This window comes from Gadus chalcogrammus, chromosome 9, assembly GCF_026213295.1.
Source record: "Gadus chalcogrammus isolate NIFS_2021 chromosome 9, NIFS_Gcha_1.0, whole genome shotgun sequence".
Classification (NCBI taxonomy): domain Eukaryota; kingdom Metazoa; phylum Chordata; class Actinopteri; order Gadiformes; family Gadidae; genus Gadus; species Gadus chalcogrammus.
In genome coordinates, this window is record NC_079420.1 from 2,092,460 (window position 1) to 2,116,950 (window position 24,491).

At 42.5% G+C, this 24,491-nt stretch overlaps 1 protein-coding gene across 3 annotated transcripts in view; it reads left to right on the forward strand.

Moving 5' to 3' along the window:
• The first annotated feature begins 7,486 nt into the window (after positions 1-7,486).
• ptprjb.1 (protein tyrosine phosphatase receptor type Jb, tandem duplicate 1) overlaps positions 7,487-24,491 on the forward strand; it is a 34,539-nt gene continuing 17,534 nt past the window's right edge. Inside the window, exons 1-8 of one of the 3 annotated variants that reach the window (XM_056599051.1) lie at positions 7,496-7,785; positions 17,699-17,744; positions 18,224-18,487; positions 18,656-18,919; positions 20,642-20,911; positions 21,110-21,373; positions 23,124-23,393; positions 23,592-23,855. In XM_056599051.1, coding sequence (XP_056455026.1) covers positions 7,720-7,785; positions 17,699-17,744; positions 18,224-18,487; positions 18,656-18,919; positions 20,642-20,911; positions 21,110-21,373; positions 23,124-23,393; positions 23,592-23,855 — 1,708 coding nt within the window. In that variant the 5' untranslated portion in view covers positions 7,496-7,719. Of the gene's footprint in view, positions 7,786-17,698; positions 17,745-18,223; positions 18,488-18,655; positions 18,920-20,641; positions 20,912-21,109; positions 21,374-23,123; positions 23,394-23,591; positions 23,856-24,491 lie in introns of all 3 variants that reach the window. The other 2 variants (XM_056599050.1, XM_056599052.1) reach the window with 2 other exon arrangements.

Genomic DNA, 24,491 nt, shown 5'->3' on the forward strand with positions numbered 1-24,491 from the left:
CAAAAAATAATTGACAGCTGAACGTTGGGAAGGCCCATGCAAGTGAATGGAGCAGTCTACAGCATTGAGAAGAGCCGTGTAATAATCCATAATAACGTAAGGTTTAGAAGTTAAATATTTGAAAGTTGTAGAATAAATTAATATCATTTATATTGGAGTTAATTTGCTAGAAATGTACTTACAATTTTTAGTCAGTTAATCATTTACATATTTATGTTACACAATTATTACATATTTATATGTTTACATATTTAACACAGTCGGGATATTCTGTTGAATCTGCCTCTCTGATTCCCTCACGTTTACCTCAGTCTAAATTCTAGCTTCTGATTGGTTAGTTCAGTCACTTGATGGGTCCGAACAAGGAAGTGTTTGAAAATAGATTAACGGCGATATTTTTTTTATCGCGCGATAAAAGTTTCGCGTTAACGCAGCCGTTAACGCCGATAACGGGGGGGGGGGGGGCACAGTGAGGACAGGGCTCGTCTCATACCTCAGACGATGATTCAATCGATGATGATTCCATGTTGTGTGCCTATCCGTCACTGAGGGGGATAGGGTTCCACAGTCCGTGAACATACGTCTGGACGGTCATTAGGGCTTCGAGATCATATACTGTATCAATAGCGGAGAGACATTTTGAATAAACATAGAAGGAGCCAGCAGAAACAGACCAGGTAACACTACTGGAAGCAGGTGGCTATAGCCACACCCACTGCACATGATGAGGAGGAAACACCATTCCTTCTGGCTCTTCTGTCTTTCCTTGGCTTCCCTTTCATGCCATTGTTTCTCTTTCTTTTCCTCTAGTCTGGTCAATTTTTAAAATCATTTTCTTACCTTTTCTGGCTTTTTGGCTCTACTTCTCTCTCATCCACTCATACACTGAGACTTTCTTCTCCATGGCTTCATTCCTTCCTCTCACTTTCTTCAGTTATTAACTTGGCCAGCTTCTCCCCTTCGCTCCTCTCTTTTCGCTCTGCTTTGCCTCTTCCATCTCACCCTTTTCCTACCTCCAATCTCCCTTGGCCCATCTTCACTTCACTTTGACTATTTTGCCCCCTGTTCAATTCTCTTATTGTCTCTCTTTTCCTCCATCTTGGCCCCACGGTCCTGTTCTTCCCGTTCCTTCTCTTCCTTCAGCTTGTTTAGCTCAAGGTTCCTTCCCTTCTTTTGCTCCCAGTTTCTCCTCGTGCTGTTTCTCTTGATTCGGGAGCAGAGCCTGCTCTTTTTGTTGGCTCCTCTTCCTTCCGTCTTTCTTTTTACCTCTTCATTGCTCGCTCCACCATCTTCACCACGTCCCACTTCTCCATCCCAGCTGCTTCCTCTTTTGCTTTGTTTTCCTCTTCTATCCTGGCCTTCTCCTTCACTCTTTTCTCCTCCATCTCTTCTTCCAGGTTCTTCAGTAGGACCATTGCCTTCTGCTCCTCTGCCTTAATCCACTTCCATATCTACCATAGTTTCTATACCGTGTTATATCAGCTCTGCACTCTTTAGGATGGCAGGCTTTATTTCCTTCTCAATTCTTCTCCTTTAAATTGTAAATCTGTCACGCACCTCTTTCCCAAGAGCTTTCATTATATTCTTCTCTACGTTAAGGTCCAGCTTAACAATGAGGGCTTCTTCACTTGGAGGAGAACAGGCGAAGAAGCCCTGGGCCGGAGATGCTTTTCTTCTCGGGTGGAATAAGGAAGTCATGGAGCTCCTCAAGCTTCTTCTAGCCCGACTCGCCCTGAAGCTGCTTGATGTTCTCCTTTCACTCCCTCTGAAGAGCTTCAACATCCTCTTCAAGGGAGGCCGTCTTCCATTCCTCACATCCCAGCTGTGTACCCAGGAGTCCTTCCAGCTGTTCCATCCTTCCTCTCACCACCGTCTCCTATCATCTCACTCCAGATTTATTTGGCAGGGTTTTTATGCCTGTCAAAATGGCGGATGGAAATGACTGAACAACAGAACAAATCGACTTATTTTATGCATTATGTTGCAAAAACACAATGTGTCGTGCACAAGAATCATGCATTTATGGATGCATTGCGTGTGAAAAGTTTGGTATGCAAAATCATCAAATGCAAAGCACCCCGTTGAGTACCGGAACATGACTGCCTCTAACTCGCCACCCGCCATCTAGACTGACCGCAGAGAGGGCGCCAGTCTATTGGATAGGTGTTCCACCTCATAATCAATGACAAATGCATTGTTTATATTATTATAATGAACCCATACAATTGATCTGCCTCTTCCTTTGGATTATAACTGTAGGATATCAGTCAGTTATTGTGTCAAGGGAGGACTGTGAATTCACAATACTGCCAGGCGACACATTCAGCGGAGTGAATAACACGATCCTGCAGGAACACAGTGTTCCACTATACACATGAAGGGCCGTACACATTTAATACAAAAAGAGCAGTGTGTGTGGATGGACGCGCACCTGTAGCACATTATGTCGTCAGAGTTCACAGGTTACCCCAGCCGTCTCCACACACAGTCAGGGAGAGGTCTTCTGGATGGCCACATCGAACACCAGGCCCTGTATCATTTTCAACAAACCTTTACAATAAACCGGTCTTTCAACTACACCACCCTGCCTCCTTTATCTGCAGAAGCCTGATAGAAGTCACCTAGGTGGAGTGTGGCAGCCACCTAGCTGGCGTGGAGCATAGACATTGTTACTAGGCTCCTCTGGACAAAAGGACACAGGGTGGTGAGGTTGAAAGACCGGTTTATTGGAAAGGTTCAATGGAAATGATAACTTGTGCTTTCTCTCCATTGACATTTCAAACATTTCAGACATTGACGCCTGGCCATTTGGCTGATCACGAGAGGCAGAAAGCAGGAAGAGAACCAGCTCATCAAGAGGTTAATAAAGTGATGTTAAAAGCAGAAGCATTAAAAGCAGTGGCCGGTTTCGACCCCTCAACAGGTATGTCATTAATCTCAATTCTCTTGTTGGTTCGTCAATAGAATGTTTGTTCAGAGGAGGAAATACGTTTTTTAAATTGCTGATGCTGTTGACGTCAAACTTCCCCAAACATCACATGAGAGCTGTATATTCCTAGCCGCAGATGCGCATTATGAAAATCATTCTGAAATAGCAAACAGGTAGACAGCGATAAGAAATGAAAAAGCATCTATCTTCCCACACAGGTCTGCTAGAGGCCTTACCGTTTTCCAATGAATCCATCACTTAAATAGGGTTATTGCAGCTATCTGATCACAAAGATGAGTTTATGGTCTCTGATTCCCAATCGTTCTTGTTAAAAAGTCTTCAATCTGAACCTAAAATTCTTCTTCCGCCAATGCAAAAATATGTCTTTTGCTTTGCTCAAGGCAAACATCCCGCACATAATAGCTGTTCAATTTCAATATTAAAAAACATAAATAAGCTGTAATTATGTAGTAGGAACAGATATATTCATATTTATGGGATCATTGTTCTTCTTCTTCTTCTTCTTCTTCTTCTTCTTCTTCTTCTTCTTCTTCTTCTTCTTCTTCTTCTTCTTGGTGGCAGAGGTAGAGGTAGTATTCTAGTCTGTATTCTGAATCCATTTATTAAAGAGTTCACAAAAAATAACAATCACGTTTCTATTGTTCTTTAACCAGGTTGCCCATGCCCCTTGGTAAGGTGATCTGGTTTTCTTGTTACACTGCTGAATAGATAGTGACAAAAGCACTTGCACACACGCATGGATGCATGCAAGTACGCAAGTGTTCAGCGCTTCCTGTCTCTGAATTGTTACATCTGATGAAAATCATTTGAAAGCAAGGCTAGGCTCTCAGGGCGTTTCTTCAGCTTGCACACACACACACACACACACACACACACACACACACACACACACACACACACACACACACACACACACACACACATACACACACACATACACACGCGCGCGCGCGCTGACACGTGCATTCACACACACACACAGTGGTGTAGTCTATTTTATTGTAGTGGGTATACTGTGATGATTCCCTCCCAGCCTCCTACAAACCCGTCCCACCGGTACGTGTACGTGTGTGGCGCTTATGGGGTGTCGCACCACACTCACCAACGCAGGGGTCTACAACCCGCTGATTTAAGAGTATAACGATTATCAACAATCATGGAAAGCTGAGTAGGTTTATCAGTTTTAATAACAGTATGAACAAATAGAAGACAAAAATGAAAAGTTGTCCTTTGTATGTCTATAGTAGCAATAGCACATGCTAAACAAGGACAAAATCTACTCAAAATAATTTAATGAACTGTTTACAACCATGGCTAACCAGTGCATGAGAAGGAGATGACAGGAGACTAATGTTTCACTCTTTCAATTGCTCTAATTTGAGCTCTTACTGTTGTTATCTAACATACCATACAGTAATTGAATTGTGTAAAAGTGTGAAATTACTGCACCTTAAAAATGACCATGAATTAGCTATACTCTCATTTGCATAGTGATTAACATTATGAATTTCAATTGTGTATACCAACTGTATGTTGGCTGACATTTACCTAACTTGTTTTCCCTCCACTCTAACCAAGGATGCCTGTTTTTAAATTCCCTAGCCTGACACCCAGTCTGAAAGGCTGGCCAGGGGTTCTCATCTAAAAGTAACAAGGAGATATAAAGTGGGATTAAAACATTGTCTTCTGTTGAGTACTTGTTATGTGGTTTACACATTAATATGGGAGGACTGGACACACACACGCACACACACGCGAGAAGGAGGGGCTCGGCCCGCCAACTAACGTGCAGAGATGCAGGGGCAGCTTCGCGCTTCATAACAGAGACAGGGCAGAGCGCGAGCGCGCAGGGGGAATTTTATGAATGGTGAATGTAGGAGATAACTTCACCTGCTTAGAGTATTTTATTGCAGTTATACCCAACCGGTATTTGCGAAAAATAAACACAGAAGTGAAAGATCTGTCACAAGACGATTGATACGTATCCGTGCACATTTTTAAGTGGGTATACGCAAATCCTGGTGCGTTCCTAGTGGGTATACGGCGTATACCTGCGTATCACGTAGACTACACCACTGCACACACACACACACACACACACACACACACACACACACACACACACACACACACACACACACACACACACACACACACACACACACACACACACACACACACACACACACACACACGCGCACACACAAGGACAGATACATATTCAAATTTAGTGCATTAGGCAGACTCTTTTATCTAAAGCGATTAGAAGCAAATATATTTACCAGAAGAAACACACACACACACACACACATACACACACACACACACACACACACACACACACACACACACACACACACACACACACACACACACACACACACACACACACACACTGACACACACGCACACACACATATTCAAATTGAGTGCATTAAGCAGATGCTATTATCTAAAGAGACTTGAAGCAAGTACATTTACCAGAAGAAAAACACCATTTGCTGAACATTTGTCATCGGCGGACTGCGGCCGACAATAAAGCTGATTTAAAAGATTTGAAACCATCTCACTTCTTCCATCGTTTTCCTATCTTGGAACACAAACGGGAGGCCTGAAGGCTACGGCGAGAGCGGCCATTTGAAGTGACTGTGAGAGGCCTCAGAGGAACCACAGGAACCCACAGCTAGCCTGCAGTCCAGCGGCCAACCCCGGGGGAATTACATAACATTTCCATGGAACGGGGGGTCGTGGTGACCAGGGAGAGGCTCCTCACAGGCCTCCCTATCCGCATCAGTGTCTGGCAGCGAGCCTGCAGGCCGACTCCTCCTTACATTTGTTGTCATGTGTTTGTCATGTGTCTGCTCGCTATAGGCTACGTTGCTTCTCGTCCTCCAAATGCAATGAGAAGCTGACCGCCGTGTATCGATTCACCTATTAGTTAGCTTACAGCCATTTGGCACTGAAACAAACAACTCCACAGGCCAGATAGACAAACGGCACCACGCGGAGCCTTGAGATACATGCGTAACCGGGTTTCAACGCAGGATTCAAGGTGAACAAAATACACCTGTGAGGTGACTACACGCGTGCACCTAGTCCCCTACTCATCCTAGACATCACTCATACACAGTGAGTGAAGTCAGTATGACGTGAGGACACAGGTCAGGGGTATGCCAGTCGACCTGGGATGCCCAGGGTTTGGGATTGCATCGTCAAACTGGATCCGCACCACAATCGGTACCGAACACAGCATTGAACACATCAACATTAAGGTGCAATTTGAACCACTTTCTCTTAGAAGATAAATGAATGAAGCAAACATTCATAATTCTGAACAAGCTATCCGTTTTTGGAGACATCCAGGTTGTTATGGGCATTCCCAGAACCATGCTTTGTCAGTTATGGGAGTTGGCGGGGGTCGGACTCTTAGCTTAAACAGAAAACCCTGGACCGTGTATATACGAACAGATTTTCAACTTTCTTATGGTCTCCGGAAAAGCTGTTGGCGGCTTTCTGGAGAACAGCTCTTCCAAACTACTTCACACTGGACACTGCGTTTCCTAGGGGCCTCAGCCATTCGCCCTCATGAAGTCAATCAGATCTACGGTTGACTCAAAAGGACTGGATAAACGGTTTACTCAATAGCGAACGCAAGATAATCAACTGGAACATACATCGGTGATGCTTTAATTGATTGAATACAGCAACCGAAATGGAAGACTTAAAACAACTTTACCACAATGGGGCATCTCCCTCTTCCTTCATCTGTTCTTGTACTCCTGCGAGCGACAGAGAGCAAGCTGTGGCCAGCATGCCATTCGGTGGTGGTAACAGTAAACAGGTGCCCCCTCTCAATGCACAGTGTATACCTCTCAAACCCACGCTACTATCTCCAAGGCTCCCCCTCACCACTGCACCCCCTTCCAGCCCTAGCAACACACCAACCAAGTGAGAAAAAGGAAAAATATATATATATATCAAAGGACTGGGAGACATACACAGAGTCCCCTTCCAGATTGAATTGTTGTTCCAACTTATCCATGAGCCTAATTGACACCGATGATAGTAATAATTATATTAATACAAGTACAATTAATACATCCTCATTATTGTTTCATTAACAATGACAACAATGAGGATGCATTGTTATTGCTTATAATGATAATACAATTGTATTAGCAATAATAATAGTATGAATTATTATTTATCATAATGAATACTACTCTAACGCCATGCCTAGTAATGTTCCCTATAATGTTTATTATTATTTTTTACTCCATGTTTCAAGTTAAGGATTGCATTCTGAAACACTAGACCAGGGCAGTCGCTTCAGAGAAGATTCCCTTGTCCTCTTGGTGAAAACCTGCATTCCTATACGGCCTATCTATCCAAATTATGCGAGAATGCGGGAAGGCTTGTCCATTTCAATCATTCTAGAAAAAGAAGTGGCGCCACATAGCTGATAAGGATATTCAAATAGGGTCGAGATTATGATGAGAAAAGCCATATACTGACCTAACGCCATTCGGCGCACGAAGGCACGCAGAGAGGAAACCAAAGTGACGTGGTTGACTTTCTGCTCCTCCTCCCTCGGTGTAGGGACAAGAACATGAAAGTTTCCCCGATGTACAAAGTTGGAGCGTTCCGACGGAGGTCGTCAAAGTTAGGCTGAAAACATCCCAGACACCCTTTTTTTTTTAGATAGTGAACAAAGTTTGGAAATCAGAGCACTGAAGAGGTTTGGAAAACCGGGGTTTGATTTCTGCGTTATGGAGCGATTCTGGCCGCACGCTGCTGTACTGCGGATCATTCTCCTCTTGTATGCGGTTCCACAGGTAAGACTTTTCTCCCGTTTTTATGAACTAAGGTAACATCGGCAGCCTATCCATTCAGCAACAGGGTGTTTGGGGTAGACCTAACACAAAGGAATGATTGTTTAGTTACCGTTCAGGGGGGTCAACAGGTCGGTGTGGGACTCGCAGGTGCGCACCTGTTGCACGTCTCCATGCGTCGTCACGCCGGGGTGTGATGATAACGGGAGTAGAGGGGACAGATTGAACCTGTTGAAATAATGAATTGTGTTATGTAGGCAGATGGACGACGTCATTATACACGTTTTGTGGCATGATAATGGCCCATTGAGGATTGTAATAGAATTCAGTTTCGTCCAAGTGCGTAATGGCTAAGCTGACCTTCTGTTGGTGTTAGACAGTGGAAGCCTTTTTTGTTGGATGAAACCGTTTGGTTCAAATGACGGGCCGGCAACATGTTCAACAAATTTGCATGGAAATCGAATAATTTGGTCTTCTGATGGCGTCATGAAAAATGTAGAATGTATAAGGACTGACTTCTTCGCTGAGACCGCCTCATTTGATAACGAGTCACTCATCACAGATGTCGTTTTTTTTAAAGGTTAGTGGCTATTCGTACGGCGACCGTAAGAATAGCAATTGGCTATTCGTACGGCGCGCCGTAAAAATACTGCATTAGTCTATTTTCACGGCAGGTTATGGTTAGGGTTAGGGTTATTACTATAATTAATTACTATAATTACGGTCGGCCCGGTTAGGGTTAGGGTTAAGGTTAGCGCCGAGCAGACTGATAGGTCAAGTGCGGTCACGTGACAAGCTCGGTCGCCGTACGAATAGCCACTGCCTTTTTTAAATGGCTTGTATAAATATTAATTAGAATTCTAGTCAAGTGTATACAAGTAACATTTATGGGATTCATAATGGGACTGTCTTACCAACCATTGTGAACCGAATGTACAGCAAATAAAAGTGACCTTTTTTACATGCCGTGAAACGGCCAAGATAACAAAGCAAACCGGCCATTGGAGAGTCACCTGCCCAGTTATACCATGGTATAACTGGTCTTTAATGAATAAAGGACAGACAGAGAGACAGACAGAGAGAGAGAGAGAGAGAGAGAGAGAGAGAGAGAGAGAGAGAGAGAGAGAGAGAGAGAGAGAGAGAGAGAGAGAGAGAGAGAGAGAGAGAGAGAGAGAGAGAGAGAGAGAGAGAGAGAGAGAGAGAGACAGAGAGAGACAGACAGAGACAGAGACAGAGAGAGACAGACAGAGACAGAGACAGAGAATGGTATGTTAGGATAGACAAAGGGGTCACCATGAATGGAGTTGGGGGCAGCAGCCCTGTGTCCCGGCCTGGTCCTACACTGGGCCGTCAACACAGGCAGGAGGCCCCTTCCGGGCAGGGCAGGGACACCATTGGACCATGTAGTGCAGGACGTTGACCATTGCATCCTACACGGCAAGAGACTCTGATTATCAATGATAAGATCAGGGCATCTGTGAGGTCATTTGCATAGTTTTAGATACATTTTCCGTCGGGTGACCACAGCCCTCTGCTCAAACCCTAAAACAAATTCGTTTTTACTATGAGAGGGCATCAAGGGGACAGGAAAATACAGCAACTCAATACCTTCTCACCGATAACATGGAAGTGAAGAGGAACTGGAACTGGAACTTGTTGAACATTTGTGAACAAATTACACAATGAAAAATAAAACTGGTTCCAGTTGACTAATTATGGTTGACTAATGTGTTATTTATGTACTAACAATGCTCACAATCATTAAAAAATCATTAGAAATTGTGTTGATATTGAATAAGTTATATTGGTATATTGGAAGAAATACAATTTCTCAATAAGTGTCTCTTTAGAAACAGAATAATGTAATGAAACAAGCCCTTGGGAGGGTATTTTGTGAGTATGTGGTTGTTGTTTGAGTGCATGGGTTAAATGCAATGTCAACAAGGATCCATGCCGTCCCCATGAAGGGAACAGCTGATTTTGGTGATAGTCAAATCTAAATCTACCGATGATGCGTGGTGACTTCCTGGGGTGTGGCTGTTCTCCTCAATGCCCCCTTGGAGCTCAGGGGAAGAAGAGGAACAAGCCTGCATGTGTGTGTGTGTCTGTGTTTTTGTGCGTGACATATCTGTGTGTGTGTGTATGCTTGACATCTATGTGTGTTTGTTTTTCTGTGGGTCTGTCTGTGTGTCTGGGTGTGTGTATGTGTGTGACATATCTGTGTCTGTGTGTGTGTGTGTGTGTGTGTGTGTGTGTGTGTGTGTGTGTGTGTGTGTGTGTGTGTGTGTGTGTGTGTGTGTGTGTGTGTGTGAGAGAGAGACTGAACCCTGCTGTCTAATGTTATTCTTTGATGGTTGACCTATGGAACAGTCCAGAGACAGGAAGCTTTGAACAACACGGTGGAGAGCAGGACTGGGTCTTTGATTGACAGCTGTGGGTGTGGTTTTTTTTACTGAATTTTCCCTCCATGGGAAGGCAAAAATATAAGTGAATGTGATTGGATTGATGCATGTACACAAGTTTCTGTCTCACACTCATACATGTCATCACCTCCTGTTAAGCTCAGTGCTTGGGACCCAAGTACAGATACAGCTTGAATAACAGAAGTAGCACTTCTCTAAAAGGTTCTATTACCAAGCATCAACGACCACATTTAGTAATATAGTAAGCACTTTTTCCCCTTCACTTATCATTTGAGATATGGAGCTCAACAACAATGAAAATGACAACAAACATTATCTGTTTAATTCTTTCTGTTAGAAGAGAAAGACAATACAAGAACAAATAGAAAGCCCTCAACAAAAGGAGCGAAAATATTACACATAACTTTTAGGGGTGAACATAATAAACTGAAACGCACAGTATGGTTTCGATACCTTGCCAAAATAGTTGCTTGAAGAATGAATTTTTATGAGCATTTCGATTAGCCATTTATTATTCTAACTTTAAACGTACAGATAGCTGGAGCCTTCATATGGAAACATGAACAAAACACTAGTTCCTGCTTTATAACATCAAATACAAAATATCAACTTAAACCCACCTTCAACAAAGGAATGCTAGGACAAAATTAAGTCACACAACTGTGCCTCAAAAACTAAGGAGGACTTTTTCTTAAGATTAGTCTATCAACAGGTGATCATAGTCTTGCTTTGAAGCTTTGCAGTTCAGTCCAAATAACCTGAATGATTTCATCTGATGCTTCGCCCTAGCAGTGAGTACGGCATCCCACCACGTCTCCAGTGACGGTACGCAACTTTGTGTGGTGTTATGTGGATATTTTGCCCAGGTTAATCCCGGTACGAATGCCGTTGGTCTGTGTCCATACGTCATTGAACGTTCGGGCCCGCAGTGTGTTCTGCCCGGTGCACCGTAGACCCTGTGTCCAGGACGGTTCACTGCCGATAAACATACCGCATCACCTCCAATAAAAAATAATAATAATAATTATAAAACATGAAAATAAACCTAAGATAAGAATATGATTATGAGTCAATGATATTTAAATTATACAATCCAGATAAAATGAAATGCAACTGAGGGTTTCAAAAGCGGTTTAACAGAAAGACGTGCGTCGGTCTGAAGTTAAAATACTTAACTTCAGTGTCCTGGTCTCAGCAGTGGAACATGTACTGCTGAGACCAGGACACTGACTGGACTCATGTTCATGTTCCACAACAAAGAGAACCTCAGTTCCAGTAGCCATGTAAATCAGGGGCTGGATCCAACTTCCTCCTCAAAGCCCTTATTGTCGTCAGGGGCTGTCATTTCATTATCCAGTAAGCCGGCCAGTAGCGATGAACCTGGCTATAGCCGAAGTGATGAATGCGAGAAATAAAGCATGGATCCCCCCCCCCCCCAGTTAAGCAATTGCTTAACTAAATCTCAACCCTGGGTACATAATGTTAGTTCATACAGGCCATACAAAAAACATTGATTGGAGCAGTTTTAAATCCATTAAACGTCAGTTGGCACAACTCAAATAAACCAGTAATAACCAGGATTCCACCAGAGACGGTGCTGTTGCTGATGTTTGGTTTTCATGTTGGATTCACTGTCCCTCGTTTATAACCCAAGAGCTCGTGGAGTGTGAATTTCTCTTTGTTTTTTGTACCGTGACCCAAAAAATGAATATAATCAGGTAGTTTGAACGGAGCAGATCTCACAGAATGCAAGTATTTCGCTTGGATGACACTCGTAAAGACTTGAAAGGGTAAATCCACCATCCCTGTAGAGTAGATTATGCTATCACAGAGCCATGTTAGGCGCATTTCTTATACAGCATTACTCCTGCACAACATTGGTGGTTCATTTATGTGTCCGTTCTTGGCTACTGTAGAAACATGGCTTGGCAGACCTGTGTGTTTCGGGGCAGTGGCTTTGGAGGGAGGGAGGCCTGAAGCCATGAGGTCACAGAGGTCCGCACCTAGAAAGAAAAAGAAAACAAGAAGAAAGAAACAAAATACGACTCCATACAAAATCCATGAATTCAATTCAATTGTATTTGTGTAGCCCTTAATCCCCATTACAGTCTCAAAGGGCTTAACAGGCCAAATATTTAACCGCTGTTTCGGTTGGGAACTTCCCAGTGATGAGTTAAAGGGGTAGTTCAGAATTTTGGACAAAGGGCCTGATTCCCTAGTTAGCCTTGGTGTTCTTTATCATCGGAGATCGTTTTCAACACATTTCATTCAGTCCTTCTAGTTGCAGAGTTCGCTCGTGCTAGGCTAGTGCACGGCAACGGGCAATACTAGCCTGCTAATAAAACAGTCTTACCCACAGTACACCCGAGGTAAATCAATTGTAACGCCTGACTATAGATGTAAATGTCTGTGTGGATAGAATAATGTTAAAAATAAAACCAACCCTGCTGTCAAACCAACCTTGCCAGCAGCTTCCCCAGACCCAGCTCAAGCTACGATTGAGCTGGGTCTGGCCAAAGCCAGGCTGGAGTTGATGCTTGATTCAGTTGAGGCGTGTTACTTTGTGTCCGCCGTGTCGGGCGTCTAGCAGACAGCAGTGTTGTGAACAGCACATGGCCTGGCTGGTTGAAGTATTTTTGGATTCTCCGTGCTTTCCTCAGGCAGCGTGTGTGTTGTGCAATGATTAACAGCATATTTGTCAAAGCCAAACTCAACGGCTTCCCTGATCCATCCACACCAATTGAATTCACACACAGTTGCAGTTTGAAAATTGCAATATTGTAATGTTTTCAATATTACCACAATGCAATACTTTAAAAGCTCATAATTTCACTTAGTAAGAAAAGGTTGATGATTGAATAAGGGAACAGTGGGACATTCCAGGCAGTAGAACAATGTAGAAAGCCAGAGTATCCTGGCCAGGAAGTACTCTCAAATAATATTACACTACCTTATAGCTGTCACAGGAAATGGGGAATGATTAATTAGTCAATGTCGTGTTAGTTTGACCTCGATGAAATCAACTTAGCCTGATGAGTTCGACATTGTTTTTTATGGTGGACCCACGTCTACCGACAAAGTACATACATTTATTGTAGAGTTCTATTCTGGTGTTTGGTGGAGGGGTTTCTGTCAGTATGTTGTGGAGTTTTGTTAATGAGAATCTTCCCTGGTTCATGCTGGCCCTAAGCCAGTTTGTGTTTGTTCACAAGTGAAAGGCCCTAATTGATGTGATGATAAATTAGGTCTCTCCTGTCAAATTAGGTTGTCAGGAGAAAAAGTGGTGATTCAGTCAGGACATGGGACATGCCTTTGAGTGTCTTTATCTCTTGTCCTATATTTGTTGATCATACTTGCCCTTTAACTTTTGAACGTGTTTTGTTCGGTTTGACACTAGTGGATAGTGGGGATCCCTGGCTGAGAGGCTGAGGGCAGGAAATAGTTACAATACCTGTGTTTAGTTATGTTGTTCACGCACACGCACACACACGCACGCACGCACGCACGCACGCACGCACGCACGCACGCACGCACGCACGCACGCACGCACGCACGCACGCACGCACGCACGCACGCACGCACGCACGCACGCACGCACGCACGCACGCACGCACGCACGCACGCACGCACGCACGCACGCACGCACGCACGCACACACACACACACACACACACACACACACACACACGCACACACCAACCCAGACCGACCTCAGTGTCAATCAATTCCCCTGGTTCTATTTGAAGAAAGAGTTTAGGTCAGATGGGCTGGCCCCTTGGAAAAACGACTTCTAAGGTGATGTCTTAATTGTTTTTGGATCCGACTGTTATTATGGAGGAAGGAACGGGCGTGTTATCAGTGGGTCTGCAGGGAAGGCTGACTGTTAGTACTGAGCTAAAGAACACCCCCTCACCCCCACCCTCTCTCTTAAGACTTCATGTTATGTTTACTTAGTGGGAACCACAGCTATTTCCTCTCTGGCTGATGCAGACTCCAACTGGGGCCATGGAGGTCCCTGGATGACCAGGCTAGGGTCTGTAGGGGTCCCTGGCTGAGACTGGGGTCTGTCGGGGTCCCTGGCTGAGACTGGGGTCTGTCGGGGTCCCTGGCTGACCAGGCTAGGAAAAAAAGTTACAACACCGATGTTTAGTCATGCTGTTCAAAGATGAGACTTAAATTGGTGAGACAATTTTAAAAAGCATAAATAATCTGTCGCGTCCAGATAGCGAGGTCACTGGGCTATTTGCTTTCTGTTTGCCGCTTCCGTTCACTTGTAGAGTTACAGTAGCCTTGCTCCTGTCCATGGGAGTGGGGTGCATTTAATTACTTTCCAAAGATTTCCAACGTGTTCCAAATAATTACTAATTCAAAAGGAGTTCCAGTAAACCCAGCACATCATTTTCAGCACTATTTTCGGTGCTGTGTTTATTAGGCAACGTGTGTAATTATCCTATCAGCTGCTTTTGCCACTCTACAGATATCCCTCTTCCCTGAAACCAACCATATTTGATTATGTGCCGCAACATATACATCAGGTAAACACAGATGTATTTGTACAGCCCTTTGTAGCTGATAAAGGGCTGTTTGTGATATCAGGGCTATCTGTAAAAAGTAAATATAAATAAATAAACCATCCTTCAGTCCAGTACTCTTTGTCAGAACATCATAAACCATTAATATTGCATACATATTTATAGTCTAATTTTAAACTATGTTTACCAACAACGTTCTGAGCTTTTCCCATAAAGCCGGCCATGCGACAACACACAGAAACTCAACATAGTGTTGCTTTACCACACTGTGTTGTATTATGTTTAATGGTGGCGGCTATTTTAAGCGAGTGTGTATTCCCAAGATGGGTTAGTTCGCTGGAACTCAGTGTAATGGTTGCCTCTGAAATTCTTGTTTTGTTTACCTAATCTGCAGAAAATGATTCATAGTAAGGACTCAGGACAGGGGCTAAGTAAATGAACAGGGTATTTAGCAGTTGCATGGCTCCAAAAAAACGACTTCGTTATTAGTTTGGAACGACAAACATTTTGAACCTGTGAATGTAAGATTGTTACCATAGACCAAGTCTATGTTAAAGGGACTGACTATTCCATCTGGCGGTAAGGCCTCAAAACTGGTTGGCTGCAGCCCCTTATGAATAAAAATGTCTGCACTGGTATATTAGGAATGATTGTAGTGTTTCTTGCATCGTCTGAAATTGTTATTCTATTTCATAGCAGTGTGGGCTATTCAAATGGATCTTGTCTCTGCTGTTACTCAATTGTCAATTCAATCTGTCAATATCCTTTCCAGGAGCAATATGTAGTTCATTTATGCTTGCTGAACAATGTCTCCCAGTCATTTTTATGATAACACAATAGCGTGAAAAAAAACCTATTGCTCCACCCAAGATAGCTGGCACCCAAAGCTATGTGGAAGTAAAAACCAGTAGCAGAAGTACAGTAGCAGGCTCCATAGCATGCAAAGCATCGCTACCAAAATAGCCTCTCTGGTTGTGCTTCCTCTTTTTTTTTAATCTTGATTGACTCCATGGTATTCAGTTCATGTTGTTGCAATTATGTTTATAAGATACAAAAAACAATACAACTTACTAATATGACTATGTGGGTTCCTATTTCTAATTATCCAACTAGACTATATTTAATTGTCTATGTATCTACACAAATGTTGTTACACAATGAGTGTTACTGATTACAACAACTTGTACTGGACTGTATTCTTTTATTTGAGCAGCAATATGTTTTTTTTATATAATGTGCATTCTCTGATAAGTAATTGTTCACCATTCTACCTTTTTTTTTTTCGTGTAAAACAAAACCCATTTACATTTTACAGGTGTTCCACCTCTGCTCACGCTACAGTTTTCCGAATGTAGATTTGGGTTTACTTAAGCATTCCCCAGGCAAAATAATTGCAGGCCTGGATTTGTAGTCGGAATTAAGTGAGAGGAACGAACATCATTACCTAACCTAACCTTTGACATTTTACTGACTTTTAGCAACGCAAAGAAAGTTAATAAATGAACATTCCTTTTGGTCACTGCTGGAGAGAAGAGGCAGGGTATCCCTTGTTAATATTTAGCTGTCTAGTAAACAATTTGAAAGGCTGTGTGTCAGCCCGAGTCTACAGTGTGGGTAACGGATGAGTCACATCTAATCATTTCAGTGAACTGGGACTTTTTGTGCATCAGTGAAACCAGGAAACGCATTACTTTATGGAAGTGTACATACACATTGGGTAGGCCATTTATTTTTTAGGAAATTTTGGGCCTATTTGTTGAAATTATCTTTCCATCCCGACATGAACAAATAAATCTAATGCTCCGAAGATAAAACAATGTCGTAGGCCTGCAGTAAGGCTGTTCAATCATATCATTTGCTACCTGCCTGCACTCTGCCTGTACACTCATAGCTCATGACCTGAGGGATACCCAAGGCTAAGCAGACCTATTGTTAAAGTTAGCAAAGCTACCCAAAATATAGCCATGATGAAAAAGAGCTTTACTCAAAAAACTGCCACTACTAACTACTACTACACGAATTTGCAGACATATCTTGCCGAAATGCTGCTGTGTTTCCTTTTGTGTGGTCGTTCTTGTGATGTGTTGGCCTGTGGTTGAAGCAACCTGCTGTGAGTCGTTGGCGGACAGACACCTCCACCATTGACACCTTCAGCGAGTGGTGTCACTCAGAAGATCAGAGGGTATCAATGATGCTAAAGAACTCATCATCCACCCATTTTATTAAAAAACAAAACTAAGGAATTTCAGAGTTTTACAAGTGAGACAACAGAAATTAGGACAATTTGCAGTTGCACCTCACCATGTATCTGAGGTTGGAAAGCGTGGGTCATGAAACAGGGGAAGTTACTACAAACACCCACTGTTCACTTCCTCGTTCCTGGTACTGTCAGGCTGTAGCGGAGGACAGCTTGTCACAATATGTAAAATGATCTCACTCTATCGCTCGATCATCAAGGGACACTGTTGAGTTGAAACACACCATTTTCTTCTTGTATTGCCACTTGCTCACTGTTTAAGAGAGTGGGAGTAGCCGACTGAAAGAAAGAAATAAATAAAGAGAAAGTGAAAGAGAGAGAGAGAGAGAGAGAGAGAGAGAGAGAGAGAGAGAGAGAGAGAGAGAGAGAGAGAGAGAGAGAGAGAGAGAGAGAGAGAGAGAGAGAGAGGGGGAGAGAGAGAGAGAGAGAGAGAGAGAGAGAGAGAGAGAGAGAGAGAGAGAGTGGTTGGGTGAATTTGCTGAATTGTTGCTAAATCGAATGACAAAAACATTCGATTTAGTATTTTAAGGTGTTAATTATATAAATTCGACCATGTTTTTTGTTGCTGTTGGATTTTATCTCGGCTTCTACATTCTGTATGCATTTGTCTCAAAACAGAAATTAGGATACATCTTAACCTAACGCTGCCCTCTACTGGTACAAGCCCGATCATCCACTTTTTTCCATTCTTTCTGTTTCCCTAGAACGCCCAAGCAGACGTTGCTAATGGCACATGTAACATCACAAACGGTGAGGCATCCCACGAGACCGTCCCTGATCACAACTTCAAATTATGTTGAGAATAATTGAACAAACTTGAAAATCAGGATGGATTCAAGAGGCTTAGATTGTACAACTACATCCGCTTATTTCACTTGCATTAATTAGGCTATGATAAATATATATAAATAAAGTTGCCTTGCATTGCCTATTAATGTCATATAGGTCGATGGCGGAGTAATATCAAAGTGAAGAGGCATTAATCTTTTGTGCACTGTGCAGTCTTGCTCATTTGATATTACATGACATCCTCACATTACATGACGATGTTGCCATTGCAGTTGTACTACTTGTTAGCAGATATCCTAGAGCTGATCATATATCGATGACAGGATGCAAACATGCTTTTGCAAATAAATTGGATTGCATTCGTCTCATTATTATTGCTCAACGATGCCGGATAAACTTTAAAGCACACTCGTACCAATGTTCATTGTTTTCCTTTACAGTGCCTGGAGTCCCAAACATTATCTTTGCTAACGTGAACACCACTGCTGTCCATTTGAGCTGGCTCCATCCGGATGACCTACCATCGTATTATAAATACGAGATTCAAACTACAAACATGTCAGGAGCAACAATAGTTGAACAAACACTGGACAACAGTACTATGGCAGTTGTAACTGGTCTACAACCAGGAACTAGATATAATTTCAATGTCACATTGGTAGAAGCAGATTGTGACTATACTGTGGAACAATTCGGTTACACAAGTGAGTGTATGAATGATATCTGCTGAGGAAACTCCTGCATGAACTTCCTAGCATAATCACAATACTTTTTTTTGGATTCATCTTAATATATTTAAGTAAACCATGTAAAACGACAACTCATTTTAAATCAAATGTAGCTCTGATCTAGTTTGATGGATTCCTTTGCAGTGCCTAAAGCAGTCACCGACCTTAAGGTAGCTGATGTGAACACCACTGCTGTCAGTTTGACCTGGCTGAGGCAGGATGACCATAAACCCGACTACTCCTATCAGGTCACTGTTCTTGAAAACGTCACCCAAATACAACAACTGAACACCACCACCGAGAACTACACCGTCACCAGTCTGACTCCTGGAGTAAACTACATCTTTCAGGTGTCAACGGTTGTACAAGGAGTCAAATCCACAGAGGAGAACACCAGTAGTTACACAGGTATGTCCCTGAAGCTTCTTTTAACTTCCTGATGTAGATTATGTCCCAGATTCTGTCATTGTCACGGCATGTGAAAGAAGGTGAACCCAAATGCAGAGATCAGACTGAGGTGTGAAAGGAAGCTTTACCACATGAAATCACACTGACACAAAAAGCCTACAACAAATAAGGAACCATAAAACTGGCAGGAACTGCTTGACCTAAATACATGGAACACAGGTGAACAGATATACCAATTAACGCAGGTGATGACCATCACACTAACGACAAGTAAAGCCAAAAAATATTCAGACTTATAAAACCATGCAAACGCACACCTCTAAGCAATCTTTGCCTTATAAATCACAGACTGCCTACAAGTGTGCGCAGCTGAATCAGCTTAACGTTCCGCCCTGTACACGCCCCTTTTAACCATAAATGGTAAATGCAAACGACCTAATAATTGCGATCTGCATATAAAAACAGACTCAGATGGAAGTATTATGTCTTGTCGGAAAGAATGGCAAAAGGACTGAGAATAGCGAAATTTCACGGAGGTTGAAGTGGAGACACTTGTGGGTGAGGATGAGGCCCGAAAAGTAGTTTTGTTCGGCCGTCACAGGATTAGGATCGCTAACAACAAAAAGCAGAGTGAGTAGCAACATGTTGCTGCAGCAGTGAACTCGCACAGTCCCAGAATTAAAAAATAATTGGTCTGACATAAAGGTATATTGCCATATTTTTATGTACCAATAAATCGCTATGGTCCCTGAAGACCCTCTCCCTCCGAATCCTGCCATTTGCATGGTCCTCCAGCAGTGCCGTGGTGCAGCATTACGCACGGGGCTCACCGCTGTATTTATAGGGTTACGGTAATAAGACTGACCGAGAACACCTTGGATAATCAGTTTGTAATCACCCACGTAAAATGTTCTTGAATATAACCCCTTTTTAATGCCTGATTTGTCATGAAAAGCATCAAGAGGAACGGACAAAAATATAACGATTGTGATGAGGAGTAGCCTATGTGGCTTGGTTTTCCACACTTGGGATTTAATTTACATTTGATTATGTGTTTACAGTGTCACAAAAAATATTATGTTATTGACACATGTTGGACAGATGCTTTACTCCATGCAGTCGCGCCGTCAATTGACAGTATGGAGTGACGGGATTAAATATAGAGAATTTTGATTTTGAATTTTCATTTCGATTCTAAGGAGATGATTCTGGAGTTATAACTGAGAAATAACGCAGTTGACTTAAATTATTTTGATTACATAGATTTAACGCATGATACGGGTTGAAATTAAATTTATGAAGGCCGATGATAAAACATAATCGTTCTTCTCACTCTACATTTCTTCTGTCTGACTTCAGTTCACCACCACAAACACCGTCTGTTTCGCCAATTCTCCTTTTCCCCCAAACCATGCGTACTCATGGGTCAGAGTTTGCTTAGGGCTGCGCACATTCTCCCGTCAAGTTCGTTTTTTATGGATCACAACCTTGGCGTGGAAGGTCACGTACGCCACTTTCAGCCCTGTTTTGTGCGTAATCAACGGTTATAAATTAGACCCCAGATCCTTACATTCATTGTGTCTGATAGCTCTACGTAGCATATTCCCAGTCATATTTGCCTTCTCACTTATTTTTGCATTCATCTTATTGTATTTTAGTAAATAATATCAATTTTTTTAAATATAATGTAGCTCTAATCTGATTTCATGGTTTCTCTTCCAGTGCCTGGAGCAGTCACCAACCTCACCTTTGCTAATGTGAACACCACTGCTGTCCGTTTGAGCTGGTTCAATCCGGAGGACCAACAACCGTATTATGAATACAAGATTCATACTACAGACATTTTAGGAGCAACCATAGTTGAAACAACACAGTCCAACAGCACTACTGCAATTGTAACTGGTCTACAACCAGGAACTGGGTATTGCTTCAATGTCACAGTGGTGGTACCAGGGCGTGAATCTGCTGTGGAACACGAACTCGGTTACACATGTGAGTATTTCTGAATGCTATCTGCTGAGGAAACCCTGAATCTGCATCCCTTCACCTTCCTAGCATACAGTATATCCAGTCATATTGACTATTTTACCTTTTTTGCATTCATCTTAATATATTTAAGTAAACCATGTAAAACGACACTCATTTTAAATCAAATGTAGCTCTGATCTAGTTTGATGGATTCCTTTGCAGTGCCTAAAGCAGTCACCGACCTTAAGGTAGCTGATGTGAACACCACTGCTGTCAGTTTGACCTGGCTGAGGCAGGATGACCATAAGACAGGCTACTCCTATCAAGTCACTGTTCTTGAAAACGTCACCCAAATACAACAATTGAACACCACCACCGAGAACTACACCGTCACCAGTCTGACTCCTGGAGTAAACTACATCTTTCAGGTGTCAACGGTTGTACAAGGAGTCAAATCCACAGAGGAGAACACCAGTAGTTACACAGGTATGTCCCTGAAGCTTCTTTTAACTTCCTGATGTAGATTATGTCCCAGATTCTGTCATTGTCACGGCATGTGAAAGAAGGTGAACCCAAATGCAGAGATCAGACTGAGGTGTGAGAGGAAGCTTTACCACATGAAATCACACTGACACAAAAAGCCTACAATAAATAAGGAACCATAAAACGGGCAGGAACTGCTTGACCTAAATACATGGAACACAGGTGAACAGATATACCAATTAACGCAGGTGATGACCATCACACTAACGACAAGTAAAGCCAAAAAATATTCAGACTTATAAAACCATGCAAACGCACACCTCTAGGCAATCTTTGCCTTATAAATCACAGACTGCCTACAAGTGTGCGCAGCTGAATCAGCTTAGCGTTCCGCCCTGTACACGCCCCTTTTAACCATAAATGGTCAATGCAAACGACCTAATGAATGCGATCTGCATATAAAAACAGACTCAGATGGAAGTATTATGTCTTGTCGGAAAGAATGGCAAAAGGACTGAGAAAAGCAAAAAAGCGAAATTTCACGGAGGTCGAAGTGGAGACACTTGTGGGTGAGGATGAGGCCCGAAAAATGGTTTTGTTCGGCCGTCACGGGATTGGGATCACTAACAACAAAAAGCAGAGTGAGTAGCAACATGTTGCTGCAGCAGTGAACTCTGTCAGTGGCACGGAGCGCACAGTCCCAGAATTAAAAAATAATTGGTCTGACATAAAGGTACATATTTGTATGTACCAATAAATGGCTATGGTCCCTGAAGACCCTCTCCCTCCGAATCCTGCCATTTGCACGGTCCTCCAGCAGTGCCAGCATTGCCGTGGTGCAGCATTACGCACGGGGCTCATCGCTGTATTTATAGGGTTACGGTAATAAGACTGACCGAGAACACCTTGGATAATCAGTTTGTAATCACCCACGTAAAATGTTCTTGAATATAACCCCTTTTTAATGCCTGATTTGTCATGAAAAGCATCAAGAGGAACGGACAAAAATATAACGATTGTGATGAGGAGTAGCCTATGTGGCTTGGTTTTCCACACTTGGGATTTAATTTACATTTGATTATGTGTTTTTTGTGTCACAAAAAATATTATGTTATTGACACATGTTGGACAGATGCTTTACTCCATGCAGTCGCGCCGTCAGTTGACAGTATGGAGTGACGGGATTAAATATAGAGAATTTTGATTTTGAATTTTCATTTAGATTCTAAGGAGATGTTTCTGGAGTTATAACTGAGAAATAACGCAGTTGACTTAAATTATTTTGATTACATAGATTTAACGCATGATACGGGTTGAAATTAAATTTATGAAGGCCGATGATAAAACATAATCGTTCTTCTCACTCTACATTTCTTCTGTCTGACTTCAGTTCACCACCACACACACCGTCTGTTTCGCCAATTCTCCCTAACCCCCAAACCATGCGTACGCATGGGTCAGAGTTTGCTTAGGGCTGCGCACATTCTCCCGTCAAGTTAGTTTTTTATAGATCACAACCTTGGCGTGGAAGGTCACGTACGCCACTTTCAGCCCCGTTTTGTGTGTAATCAACGGTTATAAATGAGACCCCAGATCCTTACAGTCATTGTGTCTGATAGCTCTACGCAGCATATTCCCAGTCATATTTGCCTTGTCACTTATTTTTGCATTCATCTTATTGTATTTTAGTAAATAATATCAATTTTTTTAAATATAATGTAGCTCTAATCTGATTTCATGGTTTCTCTTCCAGTGCCTGGAGCAGTCACCAACCTCACCTTTGCTAATGTGAACACCACTGCTGTCCGTTTGAGCTGGTTCAATCCGGAGGACCAACAACCGTATTATGAATACAAGATTCATACTACAGACATTTTAGGAGCAACCATAGTTGAAACAACACAGTCCAACAGCACTACTGCAATTGTAACTGGTCTACAACCAGGAACTGGGTATTGCTTCAATGTCACAGTGGTGGTACCAGGGCGTGAATCTGCTGTGGAACACGAACTCGGTTACACATGTGAGTATTTCTGAATGCTTTCTGCTGAGGAAACCCTGAATCTGCATCCCTTCACCTTCCTAGCATACAGTATATCCAGTCATATTGACTATTTTACCTTTTTTGCATTCATCTTAATATATTTAAGTAAACCATGTAAAACGACACTCATTTTAAATCCAATGTAGCTCTGATCTAGTTTGATGGATTCCTTTGCAGTGCCTAAAGCAGTCACCGACCTTAAGGTAGCTGATGTGAACACCACTGCTGTCAGTTTGACCTGGCTCAGGCAGGATGACCATAAGACAGGCTACTCCTATCGAGTCACTGTTCTTGAAAACGTCACCCAAATACAACAATTGAACACCACCACCGAGAACTACACCGTCACCAGTCTGACTCCTGGAGTAAACTACATCTTTCGGGTGTCAACGGTTGTACAAGTAGTCAAATCCACAGAGGAGAGCACCAGTAGTTACACAGGTATGTCCCTGAAGCTTCCTTTATCTTCATCATGTAGACTAGTGCAGTTTCCCCTAGCACTGTACGGTTAAGGTGACCGCCTTAACAACAATAGGGCCCCGCCTTGACTACCAATGTATAACAAAATTAGGAAAAAAATAAAATATATATATAGATAGATACTTTTTTTTGATATATATGTTATATCATCACGTTATTTTATGGATTAATTTCCAAGAACAACCCCACATACCACCTGTGCTCGCTTCACTGCCACAGATTTTACAGTTCTGCCGGAAATATTCTCGTCCTATCCGCACTTCTCTCCCAAATAGCTCAGTTTTGAGCCACGGTCGCAGTGTTTTTTTTACCATTCATAATTATAGCGCTTCTGCTTACATTTTGCCGTCAGTTTAGCTTGTAATCGTGGCTGTTCGTGTGCCACAAACCGTCTATGAAACAGGTTGATATTTAAACAAAAATATTACAGGAAAGGCCAAACTTATTTTAAACCCCATCACACTAATGACAACGTAAAAATCATGTTGTGTAGCTCAGGGTCCAGATCCTTAGTCATAAAATGTTTCTACACTGCCAATATGCCCGTCTGAAGCCCGTCTTTTTCCCGGGATGGTCCGTGTGTTTACACTGATCGAG